Below are 12,392 nucleotides of genomic sequence, written 5' to 3' on the forward strand. Positions count from 1 at the left end.
ACAACAATTATGTGAATTTGAAATCAACAGGAAGTTCAATTTTCAAATGTAATGTTCAGCGAGATTTATTACAGCAAGATTAGCTATCCTGGAAGCTTCAGTAAGACCATTATCAGACCTGTAAGGAAGTGACAATACTTACAGAGGAAGTGATGCAAAATCCAAGTTTAATAGAAAGTTCATTCCATATGAAGTTGTCAGTTGTTGAAAGGATTAGACCAGTTTCTCACAATTATATTACACATATTCTTGATGACAGAATGTTTGTAATTTTTTGTACTTTCCCTGGTTAATTATTGTCCATTGCAAAAAAAACATTCTTCCTGAATAGAAATTTGAAAGATTTCAACTGAGCAGACCATTCCAATGACCCTAAACATTTACAAACATATTGAGGCCACTTGAAAAGCATTGAGGATGGTATGCTTTATCTTGTTACTGACCATAAATGCTATGAAAAGGTTTTTATTTTCTCTTCTCCTGGATTACGATTCAGAACAGTGATGATATGATTTATCACTTGCAAAAAACATTTGAGTCAGTTACAGGTGGGATTGATTATCATTTAACACCAAGCTTTTCCTCTGCATTCTTTTCACTGGCTAGCTTATCAAATCACCTTGTGAACTGTCAGGACAGTCAAAAATAGTTTATCCATTTATCAATATTTAATACCCTTGAGCCTAACATAATTGCAACAATAACAGAAAAGGTTGTATGCAATATTACTGAAACTGAACTTAAATGTTTGATGGAGAGGTACACTATACTTTAAACGCAATAAGAGTTTTCCAAGTCTGCCCAGTCTGCTTGCTAATCCAAACAGACTGTGTGACTTTGCCGACATTGCATATTTGGTTGTGTAAATAGCAATTCATGCAGATCAAGAATATTGTTAATGATATTTGCTGGTTCACATAACTTTTTCTTTCAACTACAAAGTGATTACATTTTTCACAACATGTCCAAAATCAGCTTTTACAGATTCCATAAATTGTTAATCTAATATTGTGATTATCAACAACAATAATTAATAATAATAATATATATATCCAACAACATTAAACAATGCCAAAGCGTTATTCATACATGAGAGAGGGGGTACCAAGCAAGAATTGAAGAATAAAAGGAATGTTTAAATATTGGAGAGTTTTATAAGAGCAATGAAGAAGGTAAGGCAGTGAATTACAGAAGTGTGATTTGATTGTGTAAACCTCAAGAATTGAAAAGGGAATGGCAGCCGATGTGGAATGAAGGCAGATTCAAATGTTCATGGTCATGGGCTCTGAAGTAAGACAGAAGAGGCTGTAGTGAGATGGAGTGGTGATACCATGGAGAGACAAGATTTTGAATTTAGCAGATTGTGAGACTGGAATATATCGGATATCTGTACGGAACAGGATAACATGAAAACGGGACATTGTTTTTAAGGAGCATATGATGGAACTATCAACAGCTTTCTGCTAATTGCATCACTTATTTATATGAAGTGCACCAAATGCTCACATGGATCTAAGCAGAATATAAACAAGCCTCAAACTCAACATTTCTCCACATTTTTAATTTAATATTACAAAATTATTTTTTAATTCTTTAAGATAATGGATACAATTGAGCCATTGTTGGTATAGTTCTGATCCTCTTCCTTGAGGGGTGATGTGGTGCATTGGAGGCAATTCAGAGGAAACTCACTGGATTGATTCCAGAGGTGAGGGGTTTACCTTATGAAGACGACTGAGCAGAATTGGCCTGTACACTCTGGAGTTTAGAATGCTGAGAGGTGATCTAATTGTGGTATATAATACGCTAAAGGAGATTGACAAAGTAGATGTAAAGAGATGTTTCCCCTTCTGAGACAGTCTAGAATGAGAAGTTATTGTTTTAGGAGAAGGGTGGCAGATTTAAAACAGAGATGAGAAGAAATTACTTCTCACAGAGGATCATGAATCTATGGAATTCACTACCCAGGAGTGTGGTGGACGCTGGGATATTGAACAAATTTAGGAACAAGACAGACAGATTTTTAATGAAGAATGGTTTGAAGGGTTATTTTGAGTGGGCAAGAAAGTAGAGTGGAGGCCGAGATGAGATCAACTATGTTCAAGTTAATGGCAGAGCAGTTCAAGGGGCTGAATTGCCTCTTTCTGCTCCTATTTCTTACGCTCTTATTTCAAAGTAAATCAATGATTTAGGTGAATTTTACAAACTTTCTGAATTTAGCTCTGAGATGTAATAGCCATCTAAACTCTAAGATTCTGTTATGGGTTTTATTCATTCACAAGGTTCACCATATTGTTTCACAATATGAACTATGAAACAATATACTTCTGTGACCACAGATTTCAGCCAGTGCAATTTTCTGTCATCAATCGAAGTTTCATGATTTTTGATCATAGTCTACATTAATTAAAATCAATACAGATACTAGTCAGTAAGCAAAAGACTGCAATTTAATCTTGGGTTCATATGACATCCATAAACTAGTTGCACTTTGCTCTTGTAGTTTACGACGTTATTCAAAACCTTCAAGTATATTACAACCTTCTTGCTCATTTCCTACTATCCCTAATTGTTTTGGGGACTCATGTGCACTATAGTCCCTTTGCATACGTGAAAGGTCACCACTGAATCTGTCTTTACAACAATGTGCTGTTTTAAAAGATTTATGTTCTGAATAAAATGAGCATCTTATAAAATATTACAGATGGCAATGCTAATACTGTAATTATATTTTATATGATATACAGCGTGTTCAAAATATTTGGGATGGTTAGGTCAGGCAGTTCTGTTATCTCCAGAATCAGATACATTGAATACTTAATTCTAACAGCTGGGTGTTTTGCTGAACTGATAATTTTGGGCATTGCAATCTTTTGTGGACTAAAGATCTTTTACAATTTAACATTAGATTTTCACTAAACCTATAGTCCCACCGAAAGAGTAGCCGTAATGGAAAATAGAAAGATTCTATGAAAGGTCTTTTGAAAATTGTTATTGTGCACCCTATGCAGTAAACTCATAGGTACATTGTCCAACATTTTTCGTCCTGAGTTGTCAGTTTTTCTGACAGATCCTCAGATAGAGCAGGATCAGGAATGTGCTGGTGTATGGCTGGCACTAGGCCTTTATTCTCTCCATTTTATTGAGGGTCCAGTAACATAAAATATTATTTCTATATGTTAGAATATATATGCAAGTCATGTGAACATAAGGAAATGGTCACATTTCACACTATTGTTTTAAGGTTGTGGCCAGAATCAGGGACTGGTTCTCAGGGAATAACCACACATGTACAGGCCTCAGCAGCAGTCTGTACATTTTTGCCATATAAGCTCTACCCCATCAGACCGGTAGCAGCAAGTTTCTGCCCAATACTCTGGCAGAGTTTAGGGGCCCAATCTTCAGGAATATGACAAACCTGGGCCAAAAAGTCAATTGGTTCAGAAGGGCATCGCCATGGTGAGTATTTTGACTTAAAACATTCTTATGACATTGAATACGCTAGCAGAAAAAAAAGAAAGAAATATCATTGGAGCTTTTTAAAATGAAGTGGTTAAATATTTGGAAATATAAAGATAATTACAAGTGATGAAAGCAAGGAATGGTATGAAGCGCAGAACTTTCAGAATTCTTGCACAGAGATAATGTTCTTTACCCGACAATGAAATTAGATTTTTTCTACCAGAGTTGTTGTCCAGCTTCTATATTGATGTAATTTAAAACCCTTTCAGAGCTGTTCCTTCAGATTAGAAGATAAATAGTAATCCTAAATAGTGATAGTTCATAGGAAAACTAAGGGCTTCCTGAATTTATTGTGAAAAATGGGTGAGTCAAAAATTCTTCAATAATGTCTTTGGTTTTGTGATGATGTTTGTAGTCTTTATACACAGAAATGTTAAGCTTGCATTGCAAAAAGCTCTGGGACAAACAACCCCACTGTCCTGTGCCCAACCACTTCAACTCCCCCTCTCACCCACCCCCAAAGGCATGCAACTCCTGGGCCTCCTCCACCACCAAATTAAAGCCACCCAACAACTGGAGGAAGAACACATCTCCTGCCTTGGGACCCTTCAATCACACGCCATGAACATTGATGTCACTAGTTTCCAAATCTCCCCTCCCCACACCTCATTCCTGATCCAGTCCTTCAATTCATTACTTCCCTCTTGGCCTGTCCTACCTGCCCATCTTCCTTTCCACCTATCCACTCCACCTTCCCCACCGACCTAGCACCATCACCCCCCACCTGCATCCACCTATCGCCCTCCCAGCTACCTTCCCCCCAGCCCACCCCCACCCCCTATTTATCTCTCAGCCCCCTTCCCCCTCTACATTCCTGATGAAGGGCTTATGCCCAAAATGTCAACCCTCCTGTGCCTCAGATGCTGCCTGACCTGCTGTGCTTTTCCAGTGCCACACTTTTCAACTCAAAAAGACTTGAATGTATTGTACAGGTCAAATTGTTACCAATTATCAATTTGTTATATTTCTGACTAATTCACCATTCACTTCTTTCTTCAGAAAAGTTCATTAGTCCAGGAATGCATAACTCTTCTCATCTTTCCTAATCACATAACCTGACTTAAGTATCACAACAACCCCAATTATTGTGTCAAAAATCTGTATTTGATTCATCATTTGACTTCTCCAGCATTTGGACCCACTGAATAATAGATATTTCAGCTTTTCGTGTAATCACTGACATTTGGCTGTACTGTGCCAGCAAGATGGGTTGACTCACCCAGTGATTTCAACCAATCATCTCCTTACGGACAGCTGCTTAATCTCCATCCTGTGTGCTCCTACATGGATGAAATCTCAGCTAAAGGATTCAATGTATGTGGATGTTATATGTGGCACTGATCATTCGCAGTCATAACCGAGAACAATGTGATGCAACACCATCTATCATTTACATTTAAATACACTGTGTAAAATAACATTCCCAGCTCTCAAGCAATTGAATAATCAAGAATCAAGCAGTCGACAACATTTGAAACTTGTCTCCTACTTAAAGGCTTATTAAAATGGAAGTCTAGTATATATAGTGCAGTAGACAACAATACCAAAAACACATCATTAATAAAATGTTGCCACATTGTGCCTTGAATATTAAGTATACATACCCAGTCCACGATTAATATCTTGCCTATATTTAGCTTGTGTTTCAAGTACTTGGCAGTAATTGCCACAGAATTAAAGAAGCAGAACCCCCTATGGAATAGAGAAAAGAGAGAAATAAAAAGGCAAATCTGTCAGGAAAATGGTTATAAATAATGATCTGGGGCATATTTTAAAATGCTATATGATCTCTGTGGCTATAAATCTGCTTCTGGGAGTACCTAGAAAGCTTTTCCTTTTACGTTTTACAGCCATCTGTTAATAATTAGAGTGTTGTAGAGGCCAGAGCTATGCAGGTGACTGGCAGTAACCCCAGCGCTGTTAAAACAGGCAATGCCTCTGGTACTTACATGGCAGTGGATTCTTCAGCGTGATGGCCAGGGGGCCTGACAACAGCAAATCCATTCTATAAAACAGAAAATAAATACTGGTTTAATCTAATGACAGATTTCCGTGAGCTTTGAAGCATTTATTTATTTTTGTTTTAGTACACGTTAATCGAGGGTTGACTGTGATGGAATAAACAGAACATTTTTCTATTCTGCATTTACAAAGTTCTCAGCCATGCAGAGAATTAGTACCTTGCCATCCCTACCCCAACTAGATTTGAAAATTAATCCCCCTCCCTTCCCATTCCCACACAACAATTACTTTTGATGCAATTGAAAGGAACCAGAACCAGCCAAAAGGGGAAAAAAAGTAACATCATTATGGAGGAAGATTAATTTTGGTGCATAGTGTGACCTGTCTCATGATATACAGGTTTAAGATTTTCTGATAATAATATTTTTGCACTAATCTGGATACTGCTTTTATAACAATCTACCATTTAAAATGAAACCCAGTGCTACAGTGCTCCGCAATCTTACAGTATCTCTAACATATGAGCTGTTTCTGTGCTGTATATCTCTATATAACATTTCCTAAAGCTTTCTACTGAGGAATGGAAGAGAAAGAGAACATTAAGAGCCAGATTTTCCAAGGTTTGGCAATCTCACACCGATTGACAGTGCACACCGTTTTTTTATGAAAAGAGAGAGCTCTGCGTTTCTGACAGGAAATTCTGATCAGGTCTCTCTTAAAATTGTGAAGCTGTATTTCCATTCTGTCAGCCCTCTCACACTGCTGCGGGGAAGAAAAATCATGTCCCCATTTGACAGGGGTGAGCAGGTCTATTATAAAATGTAAAAGTCCAGAATCACAGGCTGAAGCTTTGACAGCTGCTTCCGAATGGTATGACCATAACATAGCGGAGTTAGGGGGGGGGGGGGAGGGGGGCGGAACGGGGATGGGGACGTGGTTGGGGGGGAGGGGAGGGCGATGGTGGTGAGGTGGTAGGTAGGGTAGGTTGCCACTTCGTGAAGGGGACAGAGTCTTATACATAAGTAAGATGCCATGTTAGCTGCATGCCAGGTGGATGGGGGTAGTTGGACAAGTGGAAGGGTACAATGTGGGATAGGATTCCAGGTCGGTAGGAGGCAGGGAGCTATGAGATAGAGTGCCAATAGGGTAGGAGGCCATGTGGGCAGGGGATAGAGTGCAATGTAGGTGGGATACAACTGAACAAGTTCACAAGAAGGCAGTCATAAGATGCAGTCTGTTTGGTGAGAGATATTGGGTCCAGGTGGGGATGGGGGTGGACTGATGTTGGCTTTTGGTGGGGATTGCTTCCAGTGGGGAAGAAGTGGGTGCCAGAAACAGCTGGGGTCTGGAATAGAGGAAGTGGGTCAGCGGATCCAGAACGGGGGAAGGGGGAATTGCATATGTGGGAGGAAGAAGGTGCTGCCTATAGACTAGGGGAAGGAGGGCAGCAGCTCTGGAGCAGGGAAGTGGGATGGGGTTGGGCTAGCAGTGAGTAGCTGGAGAAAGCAGGGATGGTTCACATTAAGATGAGGCAGATCAAGTCTGGAATGAGGTAAGTTGAGGGTGGCAGGTCCATTTGGGGTTGGAATAAGAAATACAGGGGAAAGGGAGGCAGTCTTGGAGTAGGGGTGAGGTGGGTATTGGTGAGTTATCAGGACAAAGGAGGGATTGTCAGGCAGGATCTGGGGGCTTGTAAGTTGTCTGGGAGTGGTGGTTTTGGGTTGTGTGAGACAAAGTTGGGGTCAGTGGAATTGTTACTCAGGAGTTATGCTGTGCATTTAATAGTCTAAATATCTTGACTAAACATTTACTTAATTTCAGAAGCCAAAACAGAAGTTGCTGGAAAGGCTCAGCAGGTCTGGCAACACCTGTGAAGAGAAATCAGAGCTAATGTTTTGGGTCTGGTGACCCTTCCTCAGAAATGGATCAGAAACGTTAATCCTGATTTCTTTTCACAAATGCTGCCAGACCTGCTGAGCTTTTCCAGCAACTTCTGTTTTTGTGTTCTGATTTAGAGTATCCGCAGTTCTTTTGTTTTTTATTTACTTAATTTCATCCAATTTAAAAGGATATCTTTGGAGGGTTCCAGGTATAGAATAATTGCTCAGGGGAATCTTTAATTTCCCAGCCAATTCCTTTGGACTCTGCTGTAATGGGTATTCCACAGCATCCCCATGTGCAACATCTGTCCATGCAGGAATAACTACAGTCTAGCCATGTAAACTTTGGGCCAATGTTTGGGAAAAGTGCGTTTGCTAGGGATGACTGAAGGTTTTGAAGAACGTTGAGTATCAAAGGAAGTTTCTAAAGGAGAAAAAAAAGGGAGAGCATTCACGGACATCAGACAGATAATCCAGACAGCAGGATTTAAAGACTGAAAATGCTATTGAAAATTGTGGTGTGAAGTGGAAGCAATTATTGAAATAAAAATTGACTGTGTTTCATGATGGGCTGGTAATTTAATCAGTTTTCCATCATCCACAGTATTTTACTTTTAATTTTGTGTGATTCAGAATAGACTGGGCCTGTTTTCCCTGGAGTGTTGGAGGCTGAGGGGTGGCCTTATCATGGTTTATAAAATCATGAGGGGCATAGACAGGATAAATAGACAGGGTCTTTTCCCCTGGGGTGGGGGAGTCCAGAATTAGAGGGTATAGGTTTTGGATGAGAGGGGAAAGATACAAAAGGGACCTAAGGAGCAACTTTTTCACACAGAGGGTGGTGTGGGTACGGAATAAGTTGCCTGTGGAAGTGGTGGAGGCGGGTACAATTACAACATTTAAAAGGTATCTGGATGAGTATATGAATGGGAAGTGTTTAGAGGAATATGGGCCAGTTGTTGGCAAATGGGGCTAGATTAGGTTAGGATATCTGGTCAGCATGGATGAGTTGGACCGAAGGGTCTGTTTCCGTGCTATACATCTCAATGACTCTGACCTGTTGTCAGAGAAGAGTTCTGAAAGTACAAATGGGGTTGTAAGATGTCATCAGTATGTTTATGGAAGTTAATTTATACTTATACAAGACTGCAATGATAAATGGCAAATAAATGAAGAGAAAGTAAGAGTTCAGGATAATGTCACCTGTAATATGGCCATGCCAGCACACTGTGCTGTGCAAGTTGCTGTTCATTATGAATGTTGCTACCAACAGCCTCTTTAAATGTTGGAAACTGACCTATCTGCTTGGTGTAGTGTGGTGGAGAGAAATCATGTAATTGTCTAACTGGAATAGTCTTTTGTAGTTAACAAGATATAGTTTATTGCATGTTAGCAAATGGTTACAGGTTATGTTGATATAATAGATATTGGGTGGAATTCTTCAGTTTGCAGAAGGACATGCAAGGAGACTTAGTTGTGCTGAAATCAGAACTGCAATTTCCCGATGGCAGTTAATATTTTGTTATAAGTTCTCAGAAACTCGTAAGTTGGTCATGTTTTCCAGTCATCATTGGGGCAACCTGATTTATTTTCATTGGCATAACATGAATATTTATTTACACCCAACCCTATTAGAGACTGTTACACATCTTCTTCTGGCGTGTGCCTTTGCAAAGGAGGTCTGAAGAGAGAGGCTGTGGTTTTTGGCAAGGTTCCCCCAAGCAGCTCCATGATGCAGGACACACACCGAGACAAACATCGATTGCGCCTGGAGGACCATCAACTCAGTTAAAGATGTTGTTTGGTCTGCCTGAAACCTGTCGGTCTTCTAGAGCAAGGAACTGACCTTGACCAAGTGTTGAAGACTGGCACATTCCGAGGTTCAGGACTACGTGCTGAGGGATACACTAAAGCTTGGGGCAGCTCCTGGCAAGGTGCAGTGGGAAAAGGCCACCATCTAAAGTCTTTCTGCCAGTGTTAAGTGGGGACTGTTAGGTTATCGGGTCTTCCCAGTGCCTCAAATGTATGTAAATATAATCTTGTCTAAGTAAGAAATGTTTTGGGTTTGTTTGTTCTCCACATGTAAAGACTGTACAGAATCGAACTGCCGTAGTGTCCATGTATGTATATAAAGCTCTTTTATGAATAAAGTACATTTTTGAAATAAAATAAAGCTTACATTGTGTGGGGGTAGATGCTGACTGGGTCCACCAGTTGACCTAAGTGAGATAACCGCACTGGGAGGCAAGTGAGGTTCATCATAAATGGGGAATTGATCGAAAGGGGGGAATAAAACTAGAAAAGGGAATTAAGAAAAAAGGTGGGGGAAGGAAAGGAACAGTCAGAAATAGAACTTAAAGAGTGTGGTTGTCTAACATATTGGAAGAATTCTGGGAAATGGAGAGAGCAAGAATAGAATACTGAACTGGAGAAATTCAGTAGGTGTGACAACATGTCTGGATGAAATCAAGTAAACGTTTTGAGTCCAATATCAAATAAAATTTGACATTTCACTTGTGCATTTTGGCAAGAAGAAAACTCAGCTTGTCCCAGAACTGAAGTATCTCACTCTTTTATGTTCACCTCAAGAAAAAAAGCCAATTCCATCCATTGGTACAGAGGTTTTGAAATGAACCAGATATTAGTTCTCACTCCTTTGAAATCCTAAGTTGGGCTGCCTACAAGTCCATGTGATATCATACAATTTGTGGTACTCACGCTACCCCTCAACATTAACATTTTCAGACCCACATACAACATCTCCCACCAAGCTTTTCTTTTATTCAACATATACATTTTTTGCAAATAAGTATATTTATCATGACACCATCTCCCGCAAGTCTCTGATTAACAAATTCAGGCAATCAGCTGTTTTATTACATTCCTGAAATGAATTCTCTTTAGATGTGGAAAACAGTTGACAGTGATTTGTTTTCCTGACAGTTTTCCTGAATTCCTGGCTGATTCACCTGTAACGGGATAAGGTTTCAGTGGCTCCTTATTGTCGCCCCTACAGAGGGACAAATAATGTCCAATCTCTGATGGTTTGCAACTTCTTAGAAGACCATACCTTTTAAATTCATATCCTTGATTCACACCTGTTGCCCTTGTCTTACATTTGACATTCTGTTTCAGGTAATACAATATGACATCTCCTTATTGAAAGATCTATGCCCATAAGCTCCCCCAGTTTGCTGGGGAATCTGATGGGTATCATTAGCTCTGGTTACTCTGGTCTGTAGCTAGCACAAGTCTTGCAATCTGCCACATGATCCACAATATCTTCGAAGATCCCAGGTCATCACAATGCTGACTGAGTTCCAAGTCTGGTCTTACTGACCCCAATGAGACCCTGGTCCAGCTCCTCCAGGACATTTTCCTGAAGTGAAGCTGGAATGAGAAGTTGTTTGCTATACACTAGTAAGTCTGCTACAATTGTAAAATGTCTTCAGTCTCAGATTATTTATTTTCATGGACAAACTGCTTGGCCTGTTGTCTGGCCAATTTTCAACACAATACTGATGGATGCTGAAACATCTCTGGTCCTTGAGCTGCTCCATTTGAACATATAACTTGATTTTGTGAATAAACTCAATATCAGACCTTATATGGATGTTGATTGTTGTTCAGGAGAATGCACCTGTTGTCGATACCATTTTAACTATATGTATTGTGTTTCTTAAGTAAACTTCATGCAATGAATTCAAAAGCTAACTGCATCCTTGCTGGTTCTTTCTCATCTGGTAGAGAAACTTGTTGTGATCCTCTTTTCAAGGTGATTTTAAGACCATACCTATTAATCTCTTGCAAGCCCATTTAACTAAGGGAGCCTCCTTCTCCATCCATATGATCTTTCTGTGTTGGATAATATTCATAATGTGTCATCGACTGGTTTGCTACATTCATCCATCCTGGAACAGTACTACTCCTAGGCTTGAAACATCAGCTGTGTTGATGAGTTGGATGTACAAATTGTAATGCATGAAGGCATTTGACAATGTTGACTCTTCCTTGACAACCTGAAAAGCAATCTGTAAATGTAAGTTCTAATAACATCCTCATTTCTTCTTGAAGAGTTGTTTGTGGTTCAATACCTTACAAATTGAATGAACTCTATTGAGTTCTGGTGCCCAGGTTGATTGTCTCATCAGAGAATTGATCTGTGTTGCTTCCAGACTTCTGCTTCCTTCATCACGTAAATGACTTTCTCTATGGTCAAGGCTTCTTTAGATGGTAATAATTCTGACAAAAACACAAACAATTCCTGCAATAATTCTGTACTTTAAGAATTCTGATTTTGAAGTCACCATGGTCACATTTCTCCACTAATCAGTAAAGATAATTAATAAAGTCATCTACGGATTCCAGTGGATGCTAAACTCTCTTGTAGACTTGCTCTCTCATGAATTGTATGAATTCGGAGGCTGATTAAATGATCAAATTTCAGTATCTCTTCAAAACTATCTGATCATTCTCTTTTACCCCTTGGTGAGTTATGACGGCATCAGCTCTGATTTGTATACAGAATTGTATTTGTTTACACAGTTATAGAATCATAGAGACATACAGCACGGAAACAGACCGGCACGGTGGCACAGTGGTTAGCACTGCTGCCTCACAGCGCCAGAGTCCCAGGTTCAATTCCCGCCTCTGGCGACTCTCTGTGTGGAGTTTGCACATTCTCCCCGTGTCTGCATGGGTTTCCTCCGGGTGCTCCGGTTTCCTCCCACAATCCATAATGTGCAGGGCCAGGTGAATTGGCCATGCTAAATTGCCCGTAGTGTTAGGTGAAGAGATAAATGTGAGGGAATGGGTCTGGGTGGGTTGCGCTTCGGCGGGTCAGTGTGGACTTGTTGGGCCGAAGGGCCTGTTTCCACACTGTAAGTAATCTAATCTAATCAAGACCCTTCAGTCCAACTTGTCCATGCTGACCAGATATCCCAACCCAATCTAATCCCAACTGCCAGCACCCAGCCCATTTCCCTCCAAACCCTTCCTATTCATATAACCATCCAGATACCTTTTACA

The 12,392-nt window shown here is 40.0% G+C and overlaps 1 protein-coding gene across 8 annotated transcripts in view; it reads right to left on the reverse strand.

Annotated features, from left to right (window-relative positions):
• LOC122549771 (histone deacetylase 9-like) overlaps positions 1-12,392 on the reverse strand; it is a 796,606-nt gene that overhangs the window by 141,227 nt on the left and 642,987 nt on the right. For all 8 annotated transcript variants that reach the window (XM_087987095.1, XM_087987091.1, XM_043689766.2 and 5 more), the window contains 2 exons: positions 5,472-5,527; positions 5,127-5,214 (listed from right to left, as the gene is read on the reverse strand). In XM_087987095.1, coding sequence (XP_087843221.1) covers positions 5,127-5,214; positions 5,472-5,527 — 144 coding nt within the window. The remainder of the gene's footprint in view (positions 1-5,126; positions 5,215-5,471; positions 5,528-12,392) is intronic.

This window comes from Chiloscyllium plagiosum, unplaced genomic scaffold (genome assembly GCF_037043375.1).
Source record: "Chiloscyllium plagiosum isolate Xiang-an unplaced genomic scaffold, Cpla_swu_hap1 HiC_scaffold_5, whole genome shotgun sequence".
NCBI lineage: Eukaryota > Metazoa > Chordata > Chondrichthyes > Orectolobiformes > Hemiscylliidae > Chiloscyllium > Chiloscyllium plagiosum.